Source organism: Trachemys scripta, chromosome 4 (genome assembly GCF_013100865.1).
Source record: "Trachemys scripta elegans isolate TJP31775 chromosome 4, CAS_Tse_1.0, whole genome shotgun sequence".
Taxonomy (NCBI): Eukaryota; Metazoa; Chordata; order Testudines; family Emydidae; genus Trachemys; species Trachemys scripta.
Genome location: NC_048301.1, coordinates 90550711 through 90572240, shown reverse-complemented (window position 1 = coordinate 90572240; position 21530 = coordinate 90550711). Strand labels below are relative to the sequence as shown.

The 21530-nt window shown below is 38.7% G+C and overlaps 1 protein-coding gene across 4 annotated transcripts in view; it reads right to left on the bottom strand.

Annotated features, from left to right (window-relative positions):
- Window positions 1-286: 286 nt before the first annotated feature.
- ELP4 (elongator acetyltransferase complex subunit 4) overlaps window positions 287-21530 on the bottom strand; it is a 256311-nt gene continuing 235067 nt past the window's right edge. For 2 of the 4 annotated variants that reach the window (XM_034769882.1, XM_034769883.1), the window contains one exon: window positions 288-3126. In XM_034769882.1, coding sequence (XP_034625773.1) covers window positions 2995-3126 — 132 coding nt within the window. In that variant the 3' untranslated portion in view covers window positions 288-2994. Of the gene's footprint in view, window positions 3127-21530 lie in introns of all 4 variants that reach the window. The other 2 variants (XM_034769884.1, XM_034769880.1) reach the window with 2 other exon arrangements.

Sequence of the window (21530 nt, the reverse complement as noted above, 5' to 3'; positions counted from 1 at the left end):
GCTTGAAGCCCACTAAAAAGTAAGTGGCTCAATTTTTTATTTTTCTTAAAAATAACCTGAAAACAAAACACTAAACTCTACAATCCATAACAGCTGTTCAGGAAAGGAAAATACCTATCTAAACGGAAGTGTGAATCACTTTCATTCTCATAAAGACATCCCAGCCAAATCAACGCTAAGGATCTAGAGGTGGTGTGCATAGTGGAGTCAGCAATGAATTATGGCAGTCTGTGAAGAAACAGAGTCCTTCAGGTCAAGAACCTGATATGCCTCCTATAGTAAAAATATTTATTGGCAAATAAAGAGAGGCACAATCTAGTGGAATGTTTGTATACAAGGTTTGAAGGGTCATATACTAGACACATAAAAGTGAGTATGGAGAAATTTCATGGAGAGTTTAATGTTATGGCTCAATATTTTTATCCATTACTGCAAACAAAAATAAGAGATAAGAAGTCTATTTGTAGATCCAATGGAATGCTACATCATACACACTATCAAATAGTAACATTGTTTTACTGGGTAAGCCAAGTCACTGACATATATTATTGTAACTGATACAATATTTTGGAAGAAAAGAGAGGAGAAATTTTACTACATGTTTTTGCCTTAGGTGAACACTATACATATGTATACTATAAAACTTATTTCACACAGCAGGTTCAGTGAATCAGAAAAACAAACAAAGAAAAAAACATTTTAATCTAGTTTTGTAGGAGAATTTCCCTTTTACTTTTATTATTCCAAATACTTTTTTAGTTTCTATGCTAACCTATTTTAGCACTCAAAATGGATGTCATAAATATTACATTTATATATCCATACAGTATTTATCATCTATTTTCAAGTCATATGTTAACTAGAAATTGGCTGTGAATTTTAGTGACATTTTCTGCCTGTGTGTTAAGTCAATGACCTATTAAGTATATTCACAAGCTATTTACATACCGATGACTTCACATTTCAGATGGCTATACCATATATGTTTTCTGTTACAATACTTATTTATGTAAAAAAATCATAATTGAATATGTAATGTTAATTTTGTTTAAATTATTTGAATTCAAATATTTAAACTAATTAATACTTTCTAAAGGTACAACTAAGCATTTGATGAGAATTTCTGCTTAATGTTACATATAATGCAAAAGGACAAATGATGTTTTTGAAATCAATGGTGATTTAAGTATATTGGTATAAAAATGTAGGTGTCTTTTAGCTTTATGAAACTTACAGATCCATTCTGAAACTTTGATTAAAAAGGATTTGTGTTTTTAGAAATAAAATAATAAAATGGGCCTATCTTAAAAAAAAGCGAGAGAAAAGAAATCCTGATTGTTACCACAAATGAAATACCTGATGACAAAATAGTAGTCTTTTTGATTTTGATCACAAAAAATAAACTGGTAGTGACAGGATATGATGGATAGATTTGACATCCTGGCAAATCACTGTCATGGATTCAATTATTCTAATTCAGAATAAAAGCTGTATACAGTATGTGTTTATGCTACAGTGGAGTTTTTTAAGTGATTGACATTCATCATATTAGTTAGACAGTTTTAAAAGCTATGTCTTTGTTTTACACACAGTGTTGTCAAGAACAAATAAAGTAAAACCTGGATTGTATAAGAAAAGCAAACCGTTTAATCAACTTTTCAGTTGGAACCTAATCAAAAGACATTAACATTATTATATTGTATAAAATGCTATTTGGAAAGTCAATTTCACTCTAGCCATATTATATCCCATTATAGAGATCGTTTTATATTATTTCTTATGAAGCAGACTTCCATTTTGAAAGGGGGTATATTGTCCTCCATGGAACTTCCAAACTAGATTTTAGATTACCTTATGTTTTCAAAATTCAATTTAATTTACAGATCAGCACTGCCTACTGTGCCAGATACAAAGTTATATATAGGAGATGTTTAAAAATATATTTAATAGTTTTCTATTTGGATATATATACACACACATGCACACAAAATATTCATAAGTTCACAAATAGTGTACATGATGGTATGGAAACCTGAATTAGTTTTATTTTCTGTTCTGTTTTAGACCATCATTCTGTGATACTCTTCCCCAAGCTCCAATGCACTCTTCTGGTTTTCTAGCATTAATGTAGCTGTCAGTTTGAATTTCAATCTTGAATTATGTCTGTTGACATAATTTCATAGTGCTGACTTCAATTGTTTAGGATTACTGTTTTGAACTACACAAGGAAATCAATTCTTTTTTCAATGTTTAGTAAATTCCACTCAAGTGCATTTTAATACATTTATTAACCCATAAGGCAAACTAATTATCTATAATATATTCTTACTATGGAACAATTCTTTCTTTATCATTTTAATTATTGACACAGTAGAACACACATGAAATACTGCAATACATTTTTAAATGCATTGTTTATGTACTCTGTAAAATAACATCATATCTACTTTTGATTTTGCCAATAATGATATTTTCAGATGTACAAAATTATTTTTTCAAACAACAATAATTGTTAAATTTGGCTTTAAAATAAAATGTGATAATGAGTTCCTTAATCTCATTTGCTAATGTTCACAATACTGTCTAATTTATATTTTACATTTATAATCAATGTTTAATACAACCATGTTAAACAGACACATTTAGCTTGCGAAAAACAACACATTTGGTATTGTTTCGTAAAGCATCTTGAACTTTAAAAATAAAAATAATTTTGATTTTTTATGAGAACAAAATATTGTACATTTCCAGAATAGCAGTGCAATGCAGCGTTTTTTTTAATGTAACAAAACCCGTGTTGCAGATGTTCTGTAAAAAAGCAAACAAACAACAAATGTCTTCAAAGAAATCAGGATAAGAAAACGAGGCACCATTTTACAATGTGTATTTTTAAGGACTGCTGGGTCAAATCATTAAGAAAAATATTTTCATAAGTCATTAACAGTCATAATTAGAGTGTCACATAAATCTGAGTGAACTGCTAAGTAGAAATCACTAGAAGTCCAGGTGCTTCTTGCCTATGGCCATAGCACCACATCCTGAGCTCAGCAGTTTGGTGGATTCTGCCAGATCCTGTTTGCTTGAGCGGCTCACTGTGTCTGACAAGTCTGGAGGCAAATGCAGTCGCTATGGCAGGAGATTTTCAGGAGAGAGTGGGGGAGAGAAAGAGAAAGAGAGAACAGAACAATTGTAATTAAATTTGCTTTAGAAAGCATATTTCAAAATGCACTTCTATTCTCTGCTGAGCAATATTTACTCTTACATATCCAATACTTGTTACAACCATTTTTCAAACTGGTATCCAGATAGATATGTTTCAAATGATATCTTTGCAAAACATTGGTTGGTTGGTTGGGTTTTTTTTGCAAACTGGATTAGATTTTCCTCATAAACATTTCTGAGGTGAAAATCCAAGTTTATAAAATTTATCTAACTATATAACTGTGAGCCTGATCCATCATTCATTAAAGTAAATGGCAATTTTGCTTCAGTATTAACAGCGAGATTGAGCCCTATAATTGATATCTCATTACAATACAAATATTACTATATTTATTCTCTCAAATATTCTACACGAACAAATTATGTCTTGTTACTGACTTTAAAGGCAATAAGCAATATATCATTGATGATGGATATAGAGGTCATACTGATTATAACATAACACGAGACGCTAAAGGCTCGTCTATCTACTTACTCTGTTGCCAAATCTTAATAATAATACTTTGTATTTCTATGGCATATTCCATCTGTGGTTCTTAGAGATTTATACACTAATGTGAGGTAGTACACACTACATGGGTGGCAGGTGAATGAGCCGTTGGGGGAGGCTAGCCCCTGGCCTCTCCCCCCCGCCCAAGGCCCTCCTCCTTCCCCTCTCCTTCCACCCCTGCTCCCTTGCCAGAGCCCAGAGCACCCCCCGGCTCCCTGCATGCCCTGGTGAGCCGCGTGCCGAACGTTGCCGACCTCTGACCTAGACCATCCCTGACAGGTGTTTGTTCAACCTGTTCTTAAAAACCTCCAATGATGGGAATTCTACAATCTCTCTTGGAAGCCTATTCCAGAGCTTAACTACCTGTATGATTAGAAAGGTTTGCCTAATACCTAACCTAAATCTCCCTTCTTGCAGATTAGGCCCATTCATTCTTGTCCTACCGTCAGAAGACATGGAAAAGAATTAATCACAATCCTCTTTAGAACAGCCATTGTCGTATCTGAAGATTTATCAGGTCCCCACTCAGTCTTCTTTTCTCAAGACTCAACATGCCCAATTTTCTTAACCTTTCTTATAGGTCAGATTTTCTAAACCATTTATCATTTTTGTTGCTCTCCTCTAGGCTCTCTTCAATTTGTCCACATCTTTCCTAAAATATAGCACCCAAAATTGGACACAATACTCCCGCTGAGGCCTCACCAGTGCTGAGTAGAGTGGGGCAATTTCCTCCCATGTCTTACACACGACATTCCTATTAATACACCCCTAGAATGATATTAGCCTTTTTTGCAACTGCATCACATTGTTGACTCAATTTCTGATCCACTATAGCGCCCAGATATTTTTCAGACCAAGTCCCATGAGCCCAAGTCAGCTGGCAGGGCCAGCCTCAGGCATCTAGATGTTGTATAGACATACTCTAAGAGCACAGGAGAGAGAGTCTCCCTCCTCTCAGTTCATGTGCCCAGATCTAGGACTGGTATGGCCCACAGCAGCCCAGAATTGCAATTGAAGCATGCGCAGTGTGGACAGAATCTTCAGGGAATTTAGCTGCTAAAATCAAAGAAGGGTCTACTAAGCATGTGTGAACAGTATTTTTTCAGAGGCTTATGTCTTGGTGGCACATCCCTGACACAAAGGCCACTTCCTGCCAAATTTCAAATCCCAGCTTCACAGCATGGGGACACTAGAACCAGAATTATTTAACATGGGCAAAACAACATATGTTTCCCTAGTCTCATTCTCAAAAATGCCTGAACTGTTTTGACTAAAATTTTCCAAAATAATGCAGCCAGAGGCAGACACCAGGCTTGGAAATTTTCAGCCCAAATGGTTAGTTTGCCAAAGTTATAAAAAATCCTACATTAAAAAAAATTATGAAGTTTTAGTCAAGTACTCAAAAGTTAGGAAATTCCAGAATTAAGATTACCCATGCTACATTAATCATGCCCCCTTGTGTGTATATATTATGATACAGTCTTTAATTAAAAAATCACATACTATTTTTACCCACATGGGTCATCAGCAGTGTTTAAACCCAGGACCTTTACAACTACAATGCAGCCCTCCTTCATCTGGGCTAAGGAAATAATTAGCCATAGTAGGCCATTATCATCTATATGGACCAGACCCCTAGAGGGAACATGACACACATTGCCAGTGCCATAACCATTTGTGATACAGCAGTGGAATGGCTGGTGTCAGGATTTTTGGGTTCTACTCCTGGCTCTGGGAGGGGAGTGTGGCCTAGCAGTGAAGGCAGTGATTGTAGGCAACATAGCTAAGGACCCAGTTTTGGCACATTCATTCTGAAAGGCAGTACATCTAAGTGCATAAGACTTTTCTTACAGACCAGGTTTCTATTCCCAGCTCTGTGTGAAATGACCTTTCAGTTACCTTATTTGTAAAATGGGAAGAATAATAGCTGTGTGCTTCCTAAAGCTGGGATATGAAGATGCAGGACAGGTCTACACTAGAAACTTTCCATGTTATAGTACATTTGGTAAGGGCATGGTTTTTTAAATGACATTTCTATACCAGAAAAAGGCCTCGTGTTGATGCAGTTATACTGGCTTTTGCCACTGTTTTACTCAGGGAATTGATATAAACTGTGTCTACACAAAGGAGAATTTGCCAGTATAGCTAGGCTTCAGGTAAGGGTGTTGAACTGTACAGAAATATTAACACTAGTCAACAGACACAGTGAGACCAGAATCCCTGCTGCTACAATAACCAATGACTACAGCGGGAATTGAAAACACCCAGAATTTCACAGGATTAGGCTGTAAGTGAGCAATGGGAGCATAAATGAGTTGCCCACACTCACACAGTGGATATAACAATTGAACACACAGGTATCCGATCTGAACACACTGAGTGCAACCTTCTCTCATGGAGTGAGTCAGTAGCAAAATTAGGAACAGAACCCAACGGAAGCAGGAGATCTTGGTGAGGGCTCAAATAAATAAATTATAACTGACTTCTATTTATGTGCTCTAACCACTAGACGCATCTTTCTGCAAACCATGGTATATTAACACTTCCTTTATGGAAACAACCAATGAAATCTGATACTCTATAGTATGAATATTAAAAATTTGGCTCATAATATTTTTTCAAACTTGAAAAACATCTACTGTAGTTATGTATGTATGTATAATTTAATTATTTTCACTGGCTAGTTAAACATTAAAATATTTCAGAAATCATGCAGTTTGACAATATTTGACACACCTGCATTTAACAGAATTACTTGAGGGCTGCAGAGAAACCATATATATGTGCTAGAAAATAGTTTTTAGCAATACATTACTACAACATAAATAAAAATAGTAATTCTTGTTCAGATTACTCTGTGATCACCATTATAAATTTTAATATAAGTAATTAATTTTGATATAAAGAGAGAAGACATTGTCAAGCTGTCTTGAGTGGCTGAAGAGTGTGAGTACCAACCTCAGGGCAGACTGTTAAGAAGCAAGGGACAAATCCCAAACTGGTTGTGAATTTTATACTTAGATTTCACCAACCAAGAATCAAGTGTAAATTCCTCAGGCACCAAAACAGCCTAATCATGAAGTCACAGACGTCTCCTTAAGTACTCCAGTCTATCTTGCAACAGAGGCAAGCTTGTCTTTGTGATAGATGGTCCTTTACACCAAAAATCACAACAATATTCAGGTAATTCCTAATCCCAAAGGACCTGTCACTTAGCCTAGGTCAGTTGCCTTTTAGGTCTTACACCAAAGACAGTGCTTGTAGCCAATCCTATAATAAATTAACTAAATTAACTAAAGATTTATTAACTAAGAAAAAGAAATGAGAGTTATTTACAAGGTTAAAGTAGGTAAACACATATACACACAAATGAGTTATAGTCTTAGGTTTCAAAAGGTAATAGAAGACTCTATAATAAGAGAGTGCTATATAAACAATGAGGAGTCCAGTGGCACCTTAAAGACTAAGAGATTTATTTGGGCATAAGCTTTCGTGGGTAAAAACCCACTTCTTCAGATGCATGCACTTCCTCTTCTCCAAGCTTTTCTCCCACGAAAGCTTATGCCCAAATAAATGTGTTAGTCTTTAGGGTGCCACGGGACTCCTCGTTGTTTTTGTGGATACTGACTAATACGGCTACCCCTCTGATACTTAGAGCTCTATATGTCCTTCAGGGCTAACCTAGACTAAGCACTGAGGATCTTTTGCTTATGCTTAGTAATTCTTGCCCTCTCAGAGTCCAAGCAGCATAAAGATACAGTGTCTTCTTGTCAGGGCTTTTTTATTCCCTTCCCCCAGGGTTCAAGTTGATGGGATGAGTCCACATGCATGTCTCCTCTTCATGGGTGTGCGGAAGGAGCAATCAACAAAGTCTTTTGTCCTCTGATGTTCCACATTGGTTTGCCCAGTGTCTGTAGGTCTTCTTTTGATGGACAGGAGATAACACCTCTAGTGGCAAACTAGTATTTCACAGTTGATAATACTTCTCTCCTGATTGGTTAAGTAAACACTTAAATATTACCTTATAACATGGGATACAGATATTATAAGTGAGATTAATGCATGCCACAACTTAAAAGCATTTCATAAAGTCTAAACACTATTTTAACAATACTAACAGGTGAACCGGACTGGTTTCCAGCGATGTATTAGTCAGTGTTCAGTTAAGGCCTAAGAGGCTTTGCATGAGCTGGCATATGGTCTGCCAGCTTCACAGGCATAACATGCAAATCACTGAAACTCATCACAAAAGGTGGTGGGTTTGATTCTTTTCTTATTATCTCACCATAAGTTACTCCATTTAAATTAACAGACTTATTGTACTGGTTAACCATTACATTTGGCTATTACCAAGATAGCCCAAAATTTTGAAGTTTAAAGTTTTTGGCAATAAGATGACAAACCAAACCAACAGTTGTTCTCTTTATTTGGGTCTATGACCCAAAACTTGTCAAAAAAAAAAAAATCCCATGACTCGCTACACCTCACAATCATTTTCAGTCACCAGTGGACTGTGGAATTTTGGGTTATGGGAAAAAACAAGTGGAGAGTTTTGGGTGTTGTGAAGTAGGATGAAAGGGAGGGGCACTGGCTGCTGGATAAGGAGAACAATTGAATTCTTTCCAATTTTTCTCTTTTTGAAAAAGAATTCTTACCATTTTATAAACACAGGCTGAGAAATACCTACTTCCCATTCTTCTTAGACTGTACTTCCTTGTTATCTCCTGTGTCCTCTTCTGCCTTCCTTTCTCACCAATCGGGTTGTTATGTTTTCCCTCTACCCTTCTCTGTTATCTCATTATTAGCGCCTAGGAGCTCTAACCCCCATTGATTAAGACTCCATTGTGCTAGGCAATGTATGAACACAAAAAGACAGGCTCTGCCCCAAAGAACTTACATTCTAAGTATAAGACAAGAGATAACAGATGGCTACAGACAGACAGATGTGGAGAGTACAAAGAAACAATGAGATTATATTGGTCAGCATGGTAGGCAGTGGTGTCAGCACAATACCAGTCTAATTGTTGTCAAGTTTTTTGTAGGCATCATGGAAAAAGGGAATTTTAAGAGGGGATCTGAAGGACAATAATGAGGTAGCTTTGTGGATGTTTATGGGAGTTCCTCCCAAGCATGAGGGACAACACTGGAGAAAGCATGAAGGTGCTTGTTTGAAAATTTAACAAGTGGGCAATGGAGGCTGGCATCATTGGCTGATCAGAGGCAGGAACTGACTTCTTGACATCTTGAATGAGAGATGACAGGTAGGGTGAGGATAGGCCAAGAAGGACCTTGAAAGTGAAGAGAAGGAGCTCACATTTAATACAACAGAGGAGGGAACCACTTGAGTAATGCAAATTGATTGGGATAATGATAAAAAATTTATATTTATATAGAGCCTTTCACACAGAAGGATTTTTAAAAAGTACACACACACAAATGCTGTAGGAATCATCTTATATGTCACATAAATCCCCTAGCCTCTGAGATGAAGCATGGTAAGCATTTAATTGCACAGGAATATTACAAAACAATAGAGCCCAGGATGTGAAGAATATTGTTTCAAATTTAAACCATGATAGAATGTCAGAGAGGCACAATGACCAACCTGGAGTTTGGCAGGCACTTGGGGACTAGCATTCCATGGATCTTTAATTTGCACAAGTGATCAGTACTTCCACCTTATAGCTTATCTGAAAGATGACATCTCCAGAGCTAGAGCCCTCTCCTAATATTATGAATGAGACATTGGTTCTGTATCAACTCAGAGGGAACCTACTAAATCAGCAACACCCCTTCCTGTGCCACCTGGAATTCCCTTCGAGGTATTGTCTCCAAGGCCCTGATCCTGCAATGATCTCTGTATAGGCAGACCCCTGAGCCCATGCAGAGCCCCATTAAGTATTGACCACATCCAACTCTGCACATCAGGTCTAAGCATGTGGTGGTATGGCTATAGGTTAAGAGCCCAGCTACTATGCTCTGGGTGAAATCCCAACCTTACTGAAATTAATGTGAGTTTTGCCATTGACTTCAATGGGGCCAGGATTTTAACCCCATTCTGCACTGCAGACTGCAAAACAAAACATATCCAAGTGTTTAATAAGTTTCACTTTTGCAGATCCACTCAGAAAGGAGCTGCACAGGACCACAGGAAGGTCAAACTTGCAGGCAGGGTAGATGTGGCACAGGAAACACTGGGCTCTTTGTAGGACTAGGTAGATCAATGTAGATATAATTTACATGGAGCTATAAATCAAAAATCAAAGCCTAGATGAACAGTGAAGTTTCACTAATGTTTAGTTAGCACACAATAATTTCTAAGGCACACTGTCAATTTGAATTTTTTGAAAGCTACTAATTATTAAAAATTCTAGTTTCTGACACAGCACCCTTTATATAGTATGGCCTCAATTCTTCTCTTTCAAATTCCATTTTAAATTATGTTTCATAAGTGTTTTCCACTTCCCTGCCAATGTTTATAAGGATATTTTCATCAAGGGAGAGTGGATGGATCCAAAAGCAACACTGCCAAATGTACTCAAGTCTGCCGTGTGCACTCTTGCCTGCCCACTAGCCTCTTTAACAGCAGCACTGAGGTAAGGCTTCCCAACTTCTACATTCTGCCCTGCGACCCACCAGGGAGTGCCAGGGAGAGAACAATGTTCCTTACTACTTCTGCCTCTCACACAGGCTTCCGTTGCCACCCAGCTCATTAACCTTGCATAGTACTTTTTTTAAAAATCACAGATTCAAGAATTATTTAATGGATAAGAGACTTTCAAGTCCGCACTTCTGCCTCAGATGGTCAGCATGACTCATACACAGAAGTGTCTACCTTACTTTCCCCTGACCATTTGTCATATTCATTCTGATGAATCCAGAATAAATATTCTAGCTATTTCTTAACAGAGGTGAGCAGAGGAGCGGAGTAACCATGATTAACATTCTGTGAGAAGCACACATTGGCTAGCTGAAATGGCAAGGTGCAAAGACTGCATGCAAAATATATATGATCAGAAACTACCACAGATCTCGAGATCTGCAGCACGAGAAGCAGGTCATGGTCACTTCATGCTTGGAGCTGCATAGGGGCATCCTATACACTTAAACACGTTTTACATTTTTTTAAATTAAAAACTCAAAATCTTTTGGTGACTAAGGAGGTGAAAAAAATCCTCAATCCTCTCACCCAGCAATACACAGAGTCAATCTGGAGAAAAGGGCATGCTCAGCAAAATATTCCTTCCTGAACTCCAAAAGAGAAATGGGCTGCTTCAAGCACAACATTAATACCATTTAAATGTATTAAATCCCATACAGTCACCTGATTGTTCATTACACACATTCATACTACTTGACTCCTCTACAAGTGGGATTGCATTCCATCTGCTTACCGCTCTTTGTAAAAATAATACATCCTATTACATATAGCCCCTCTAATTTTATACCTTTGCTCCCCAGTTCTAGTCTGCCCAACATCCTCAATTAGATTATCAATCTTAATATTTTAACAACCCTCACTGCTTTAATTACTTCAGTCATGCCACCTCTTAATGCATTTCAAGACGAAATAATTCTAATATGCTCAGTATCTCTTAAATCATTATTAATTATAACATTTAAAAATATGTAGTACAACAATACAATACCTCTGACTAATGTGTTTGGAAATATTTTATAGTGGGGGATGTGCTACTCAGTAACTTTTGGCATATCTTCAATTAAATGAAAAACATGTAGCATTCCAGCTTTTGGCTGCAGTATGCCAAAAGGCATTGTATGTCATTGGTTTATGGACTGAAGAACTCCTGAATGAAGTTTACATGATGTCCTGATGTGTTGTATTTTGCATTTCTAATTGGTGTAGCTAAAGAATAGATAAAAAACCCATAACAGCTACACATTTCAAGAGCACATTATTCCTACCACAGTCAATAACCTATATTTATTGACTTATCACCAAATCCATCTCTCTCTTAGCAAGTGCAACAAAGAACGTACTGGTCTTTTTTGCCAAACTGTATCAGCAACTCTGGCGTTAACACAGAATACATGCAGATGAGGATTTACATTTTCTCCAGGACAGCAGAGTTTTGTTCAGACAAAGATTTGATATGGAGGCTGCTGTCAACCTTCCTCTTTAGTTGTTACAATGTCAAGATTTAGTAGAGTTTTACAAAGATTTTTAGAAAGATGCATTAACAAGATACATCATAACAGCTCTTTTTAAGTCAACATACTATGTCAGTGCAATGTCTGTTGCTAAGTTGTCAGTGTGTATTTAGACTACAATGCATATGTACATTGTGGAGCATTTAATTATATTTATATAGGATAAGGTCCATAAAGAAGTAACAATAGCATTGATCTGGACATACTGTTAAAAAGTAAGGTTTACAACAATTTACATACAAATCTCACAATATCACCCTAAACAAGATGTAAAGCACTGACAATACTACAGATTAAGAACACTTACTTAACAGCTAATGATGAACTGAGTTTATTTTTAATGACAAAAGAGTAACATCATGCAAGAAATTTCAAGCTCACACTGCACTAATTATGAGTCATGTCATCATACTCAGGCCCCATCAAGACTACAACTATAGCTTAGCCCTGGGGCCCAGTAACAACACAGCTGTCTCTTGACCTACTTACACATAGTTATTAGTGTGGACAGTACTTAACCATACCCCTATAAAGGGGCTAAAGCCATGAATTCAGGCCTGGCTTTTAACTCAATTCTGGGATCCTGTTATGTCCTGTCCACATTACAAGTTTTAATATTATTTTAACTAGGTCAGGGAGCAATCATGTTGTAACCAGGTGCCCTGACTCAGTTAGAGTTATAGTGTAGAGGAAGTTTTTACTATTCAGGTAGCTGTAACTGAACTATATTTAATCATGGTTATACACATCTAATGTTAAAGTCATCACTTCTAGCATATAACTAACTAACTTTTTTTTTAGAAGAAGCATAATCTAAACAGCCATAATGAATTATTATTAATATCAGCTGTTAAGAGAGAATATTTCCCTTGAGAATAGTTGATAGTCAGATCTTTACCTACATAACATAGTCCACCTTGTTAATCGCATACTGTCAATATGAAAATATTAAAAAAAAATATTTACCTATATAATTAACAACACTTTAGACTATTGAAATTAAAGGATTAAAAAAATTATTTAGTTTTCACCATTTGTGGTGCTTCACACAGACTATACAATGAAAATAAGTCATTTTCACTTTCATTACTACGACATTGCAGTCCTGGTTTAGGTTTCCAGTACTGCAGAAGAATGTTTAAATAATGACAATCTCCCCTCACAAAAAAAACCCTTTAATAGAAATTAAAAAAATATCCATGACAACATTTTCTTTCATAATCATGACAACATTCGTAAAATCCCTTTTTTGGGTAAGATTTATGAGTCTTGATTATAGTATTTGACTCTTTACTAACGCTTTGCAAGAGTATATGCTTTAGGGAAGAGAGAAGCTAATATATGAAACATTTAACAATTAAATTCAAGCTGCGTTGGATTAGTCAGATAAATCACATGGTATTGTTTTTACTTTCTGACCAGATGGATGAGTATGCAAATATTTAAGTGTGAATACCCATGTGGCAATTTAAAAGTTGATTTCTTCAAATATTGGCTCATGCAACTCTGAAAATCTTTCTGAGACCATTTGTACCAATTAAATCCAATTGTTTGTGTGTTTGTAGAACATGAGCCCTGAAGCAAGATGGCTGAAGAGAATTCATTAAAAAAATTAAGCACTCCCCTACAATATAGAGGGGCTGGGAATAGCTAGCACACAAATGACTATGCTGGTTCTATGCCAGTTGGGGATTGCCTCATGCCAGAAGAATCTTCAAGCTACCCATTTAGGGCCTGATTCAAAATCTACTGAAATGAATGGGAGTCTTTCAACAAAGATCAGGGCCTTATTGTGCTAGGAACTGTACGAATACATAGTAAAATTCAGTCCCTGTCCTGAAGAGCTTACAATCTAAACAGAGAAAGGAAGAAAGGTATAACATATGTGCAAAGTGAAAAATGTCATTGTTTGCAAGTGTCATGTTAGAGCCATAAGTTTTTTGTTTAAATTTTCTTAACATTTTTCCATTGAGTTTTTGTTAGGAGAGGATTAGCTAATCAAAAAGACAAAAACAGGCACATTGAAGGGCGGGAAGTAAATGGAAAAGAGGAGGGGAAAAGAGGGAGTGAAGGAAGGATGGAGGGTACTAGTTAGCCTGAAGTGAAAAGACTGAGGCCTTGTCTACACTACACAGTTTTGTCAACAAAACATCAGCTTTTGGTGACAAAACAGTGGAGATGCATACATTGAAATGTTCCTCCCGCTGATGCAACTCCCCTGCTATGCTGACATAATAAAACCACCTCGACGAGCAGCATAAAGCTTTTTGCGATGTAGTTAGAGCAATGCAGTGTCAGTGTAGATGCCTCACTTGGTTATGTCACCCTAGTTGGCCTCCAGGAAGTGTCCCGCAATGCCCATCATGATTGCTCTGGTCAGCAGTTTGAACTTTGCTGCCTTGAAGGTGCACAGGTATGTGCCTCTCTCCTATTTAAAGGCCCGGGAATTTTTGAAAATCCTCTTCCTGTTTGCTCGGTGTGCACAGACCATACAGCATCTTCCCATCTGACCATGCTGACTTTCTGCAACAGATGGTCTCCCGGGTGGAGCACACCAGAGCTGTTGGATCTGCTGAGTATATGGGGAGAGGAGGCTGTGCAGTCACAGCTTTGCACCAGCCATCGGAATTTTGATACCTATGGGCTGATTGCTGGTGACATGCAGGAGAAGGGGCATGGAAGGGACACGCAGCAGTGCCGTGCTAAAATCAAGGAGCTGAGGCAGGAATACCAGAAGGCAAGGAAGGCCAATTGTTGCTCTGGTGCAGCACCGAAGACATGCTGCTTCTATAAGGAGCTGCACGCCATCCTCGGTGGCAACCCCACTTCTACCACCAAGAACCCCATGGATACTTCAGGGGGACTTGGATGCAGCGGCCAGCGGACTCAACCCCAATGAGGAAGTGGTGGACAAGGTAGTGGAGCTGAAGGACGATGTGGAGCACACAGCAGGGTCATCTGGTTGCGCAGTGAATCAGGACCTCTTTTCCATTCCAGAGGGGTCTAGCTAGTCATAGAATCATAGAAGATTAGGGTTGGAAGAGACCTCAGGAGGCCAACTAGTCCAACCCCCTGCTCAAAGCAGGACCAACCCCAACTAAATCCCAGCACTCCGGCTCTGGCATGCAGAATGGAGGAGAGGGGAGCTCCAGTAAGTGCTCATTTTGCTTTGATACTGCATGGTGAGAGGAGACTGAGATCTCACGTACTTTCTTATATGGCAGAGGAGGGATAAGGGGCAGAAATTTACAACAGAGCCTGTCCATCTATCTGTGGACACATGGCAGAAAAGTTTGTTAATGTACACAGGGGTGTCCCAGGAATCCTTCATAGAGATTCTAGGAAACTCTCCCGTAGGTATTCTGCAATCCACTCCCAAATGTTCCTTGGGAGAGCTGCCTTGTTTCTCCCCCCGCTGTAGGAAACTTTGCCGCACCACTTGGCAATTGATTCTGAAGGGACCAGTGTGGCACATAGGCAAGTGGTCTACAGAGCCGGTCTGAAATCACACGCATGCAGGAGATGCACACTTGCATCCTGGGTTACCCTTAGGAGTGAGATATCAGGTTTTATTACCCTAGCCTGTGGAAAGGGCACCAATATTCAGAATAGGGTCCCTAGCCGCTTATGGGTAACCCCCTTCACAAACCACCCCTTGCCACACACTCCGCCTCTGCCCTCCCGCCCCCCCAAACTCACCATAATTGGGACTTGTGCTGACCTATGTGCTAGCCAAGGGACAGTGAGAAAGAGGTGTATGTAACTTTTGTGATTCACGGCTGTGAGCACACTCACAATACCATCTCTGTTCATTGTTTCTTTGGCTTCTGCAGATGGGCCCTTGATAACCCACTTCTCCATGCTGGCGGAGTGCCTCCATCAGATAAGGCGGCGACCCAGGAGGAATAAGGAGAATATGTTTTATGAAGTGCTGCAGTCAACAGATACAGCACACAGCAAAAAAAGAGTGTGGAGGGAGACAATCAACAAAACACTCAGGCTGGATAACCTGGAAAGGACACAGGGGCAGAAGTGAATTATAAAGCTCCTAGAGGGCCAGGCAGAGATGTTGAAGTCCCTCATTAGCCTGCAATCTGAGCACATCTGTGCCCGACTGCCCCTCCAGCCACTACTGAACTCTGGTCCATGCCCTCCCCAAACTCCCCCACCACATTCCTCATGTGTTCCCGGTCCGTCACAGTACCCCGTGCACTCCATGCCTAGGGACTGGTTTTCCAATGAAAGCTAGAGTTACACCCAGCTGTGAGAGCCCAAACCGCAAGACTGTTCCTCATTTTCAAGTCACCTGTTTGACTCAAAGTTTGTGTTTTATCCCATTATTACACTTGAGTCTTTCAAATAAACTGAGTCTTTATCTGTGACATACTTAAATCACTCAGTTCTAACACTGAAACCCAGTAGGAATAATTGCAATTAACGCTCATGAAGCACGCACTATGGGTGTAATTCATGGTGGCAAGTATATATTGCTTGGATGAATGCATCACATAGAGACACATTACTGGGAACAGGGCCGGCTCCAGCTTTTTTGCCGACCCAAGCGGCAAAGAAAAAAAAAAGAAAAAAAGTAAAACCCGATTGAGCTGCTGCCGAAGAGGAAGAGAGGGAATGAAGGACCCGCCACCGAATTGCCGCTGCAGACCCGGACGTGCCGCCTCAACAATGGACGAACTGCCGCACCTTTCTATTGGCCGCCCCAGGCACCTGCTTCCTTCGCTGGTGTCTGGAGCAGGCCCTGACTGGGAACTATTGTCAAAATGCTCCTTCAAAGCCTCCCTGATTCAAATAGCTTCTTGCTTCACCCCTCTAATAGCCCTTGTATCTAGCTGCTCAAAAGCAGCAGACAGACGATCAGCCTCAGTGGTCCACCTTTGGGGAAACTTTTCCCCCTTCGATTTGCAAATATTATGGAGAGTACAGCAGGCCGCAGTGACCATCAGAATATTTTCCTCACTGAGGCCTAACCAGCCAAAAAGACAGCGCTAGTGACCTTTTAATTGGCCAAAGGCACATTCAACGGTCATTTGGCTCCTGCTGAGCTTGTTGTTGAAGTGCTCCTTGCTGCTGTCTAGGTTCTCAATTGTAAGATTTCATGAGCAAGGGGTATGCGGTGTCTCCAAAGATCAATATGGGCATTTGCACATCCCCCATTGGAATCTTATGGTATGGAAAGGAAGTCCCAGCGTGTAGCTTTCTATACAGTCCAATGTTCCAAAAGATGCATGCATCAGGCACCTTTCTTTACCACCCCGCATTGATGTCAGTGAAACAGCCCTGGCGATCCACCAACACCTGCAAGATCATGGAGAAGCAGCCTTTTTGATTGATGTACTCCATTGCAAGGTGGTTGGGGGCCAAAATTGGGATATGTGTTCCATCTACTGCCCCGCAACAGTTAGGGAATCCCATTGCCTCAAAGCCATCAATTATTTCCTGCACATTACTGAGCATCACAGTCCTTCATAGAAAGAGGCGATTAATGACCCTCCACACTTGCATCACTGAAGCCCCCTTGGTTGATTTTTCCAACCCCAAACTGATTTGTGACTGACTGGTAGCAGTCTGGAGTTGCCTGATGTCACACAGTGATTGCCACTCACTTTTCCACAGTGCGGGCAGCTCTCTTTCTGGTGTCCTTGCACCACAGTGCTGGGGCAAGCTCAACACACAATTCCAGGAAGGTGGCTTTGCACATCCAAAAGTTCTGCAGCCACTAATCGTCATCCCATACATGCATAACGATGGGATCCCACGACTAGGTGATTGTTCCCTGAGCCCAGTACCGACTGTCCACCGTAGCAAGCTGTTCTGTGAATGCCAGCAGCAATCTTGTAATGATTTCACTACGACTCTCCAAAAGAGCGCACCAACTCTGTGACTCCACCAGATCCTCTTCTTCAGGATTTCACACCCGTACCTGTCTTCGATTTTGTTGCAGGACTCCAACTCTGATCCATCTACAGTATTCCTAGAAGAACGAGGAGTACTTGTGGCACCTTAGAGACGAACACATTTATTTGAGCATAAGCTTTCATGGGTAAAGCCCACTGCATCAGATGCATGTAGTGGAAAATACAGTAGGAAGATATATACAGAGAACATGAAAAAATGGGGGTTGCCATACCAACTCTAATGAGACTAATCAGGTGGGCTATATCTTCCTACTGTATTTTCCACTGCATGCATCTGATGAAGTGGGCTTTAGCCCTCGAAAGCTTATGCTCAAATAAATTTGCTAGTCTCTAAGGTGCCACAAGTGCTCCTCATTCTTTTTGCTGATACAGACTAACACTCTGCTGATACAGGCTACCACTATGAAACCTGTTCCTAGAGCCGTTTAGTCCAAATCGTATATGCTATGGAACACATAATATACTCTTGGCACCACAATAAGTAGATTTTGAATTAAGGAACAGGTAATCCAGTGCCAGAGTTGCTGGGCCTGATTACTCTGCAAGGCAAGGAAGACCTTAGGTCTCCCTGATGGAAAGGAGATGTTGAGAGAAGAGCCTCCAGCCTCCTCACCAAATCTATATGCATACATACAAAGCTATAAGCGTAGAAAGGACAAGGAAAGAAAATCTTAGCCGCCCAAAGACATAAGATTTAGACCCAAGAAGAATAGCTTATTGAGAGGTGCAAGAAGTTCAGATAAGTTGGATATGCATCTGAACATTTGAGGACTTATCCAAAGCAAACCTTTGAAGTTTCTGGTCACTTATTAATCTTGTGTCTCAGTTTAAGTATTACTTGGCTACACTACAGAAAACTCTCATAAATACATTTACAAAACCAAAATGAAATGTTTTATTTTATATGGGGAGCAAAAATATAGCACATAAAGCTGGTAAAAAACTGCTTTTTGTCCATGACTAAAACTATCCAGATAGATTTCAACAATTTTTTCCCGGCAAAAGGCTCCACTCTAACACTGATAACTTCCATTGCCAAGTTTCAGCTTCAAGTGAATTTTAATGCCTGAGTTACCAACTCAGAAAAACAGGGTTTGTAAGAGAAATTCCAACAGACTCCTAACTTTAACAGTGCTGCTAGCTATCACTTTCGTACACACACACAATCTCCATATAATTTCAAATATTTTGTTTACATGGATCCTATGCAGTTTAATTTTAGAAAAAGGTGCTTTCTTTGGAGGGAGAAAGTGGGAGCGGTTCTGAAAATTTGGCAATAGCCCAGATATAGACTGTTCCAGTACTGCCTCAACAGATTTTTTTCAGGGCCTAAGTATGTTGACAGTTTTTGGTCCAGGCTTTTATTATAAAAATGCACCACTTTTCATACATGTATACAAGCACACACATTATATATATGCACACATATATCCATATGTATATATCCATGTACACATATGTACAGCCATAAGCAAATGAGAGTGTATTAATATGTGAATTACTACTAACAGCATAATGGCCAACGTATTTGCCTACATAATCCCTACAATGTATGCAGTTCATTGCTCTATAAAGCATTGAGACACAATGTATGAACTGTATTGTATAAATGCCAGTGTAAAACACACATACATTTCCCTGTATAAACCTATTTTTGGAGACCAGTATTATAGGTTTTGCAAGTTGCTGATTATGAAGGAGGAATTTTTAATGGGGCTAAATTTAAGTGTTAGCTGGAGGGTATTGTTGTCTTATATTGGGAGCAGCCTTATGCTCAATAGTTCTATTTACTTTTTCAGGCTAGCCAGAATTAGAAAATCCCCATTGCTAGGCAGCCTAGCACATCTGTGAAGCATTTCTGGGCATTCAGAACTGAAGCATGTGCTGCCCAAAAGGAGGATTCATTACAGTATGTTATTTAGCCCTCAAACCCCCTTCCCCCAAAACAGTGCAAGTTCTTCAGTAGGAGGAAATCATCCTTACTTTAAGCAGAAACATTTACATGACCAGAACACAACAATTAGCACATTTGTAAAGCTCCAGGGATAGGAACAATTTAATAGTTTTTGAAGCAGACTAATTTTCTGGAGCTTTTAATCTTATTTTATTTTGTTTTGCATGCATGGACAAGTTCTTCTTTGCTACAAGTATTTTCTAAGTCTTCCTGGCAGAATTATTCTGAGTAGAAAAATAAATTATTTCATTACTTAATGTTTTAAAGTACTACTGCGATGAAAGTGTTACATAAGTGAAAATATTGAGTTTCTTTTCAAAAATATGTATTACTGATATATTGAACGCATTATTGCTTTCTGAACTTTTGTACATTTATAATCAAAGACAGCCAAATAGAATTGCCAATTTTGTCTATATTTGCACCAGTTCAATTCATGAGCTAAATATTTCAGATATGCACTAGTGGGTTTCTTCACTTTTCATTCATCAAACTAAGACAAATGTCACACAAGATAGGAAAAATACCTGTATAATTTCCTTCCTTTACTAAAGATCAGTGTTGATAAACATAGGTACCATATATATATATTTCAGTTCTTATATCTCTTAAATGAGGCTACAGAAGTCATGTCATTCATATTTTAACATCTCATCTGCTCAATAGGAATCAGTACACGGTCTACTGTCTAAATCTTCTGTGAGCAAGGTCTTTTACAGTGTTACCTTAGACTTCAACAGTTACTGAAGAGTAATTTAAAACCCCCAATACATCGATCAATCTGTTTAGTTTTGAAAGCATGCTGTGTCATATTTTTGCATCACTACTGTTTATGTAATCCTCAGTGTAAAAATCACATTGGTGATCAAGCAGTCATGCTAAACTCCCTTTGGCAAACTAGTACAGCAAAACAATTATGCACAGAAAGAGGAACTACTGGGTAAGGGCTAAAGGACAAGCCACACTAATTCAGAACTGTAACTTTTCTTTTTAAGTGATTTTGTATTTAAGACTTGATTGGTAAAGTGATTTCAGTGTTACCTCAATATGAAAATTCTATTTTAAAATCCTGAGTTAAACATGATGATAGGAAATTGATAATAATTCAAAAGTACCAGATTAAAGCAAAACTTTCAAGAATAATTAGGGGGAAAAAGTATTACTACTTGCCTGGATGTTTTGGGGCTTTACAATCTGAAAAGATTTCTACAGATAAGATCAGCAAGAGAAAACTATTTCCTAATGAAACTAAGCTGTCGGTCAAGCCTCAGGTATTTTCTTTTACAGGTTTTTAAAATTTATTTACTTTTGCGATTCTTATGTTTTAGTAAGAATTATTTTTTTAGTTCAGAATTTCTTCCATTTCACTTCTCTTTACCCTTAATACAAATAAGTCTCATTTAGAGCAATAAGGTCTTTAAAAACCCTTACTGTTTAGAACTGCCAACAATCCAGTGGGCTACACTAGATGAATGAGGCCAGATAGAAAAACCTGCCTCAAGTTTTCATCCCAAGAGAGGCAGGGTGCTTTGAAGAGAGAACACTTCATTTTACAAGCCAGAAGCTTGCTGCTATTCATCCAAAGACTCTTGACTGCTGTAGGTTCTGACCCATAGCATGGAAATTCACTCTGTTGACATTACATTATGAGATTGGTGGGAGGGGGAGGGTTAGGGGGTATGCCTATAAAGCAAAATATGTGGTAGTCTCTGTGTAATTATTTCTTGTAAACATGATTTAAATGTTTCCTCTTAGTAAA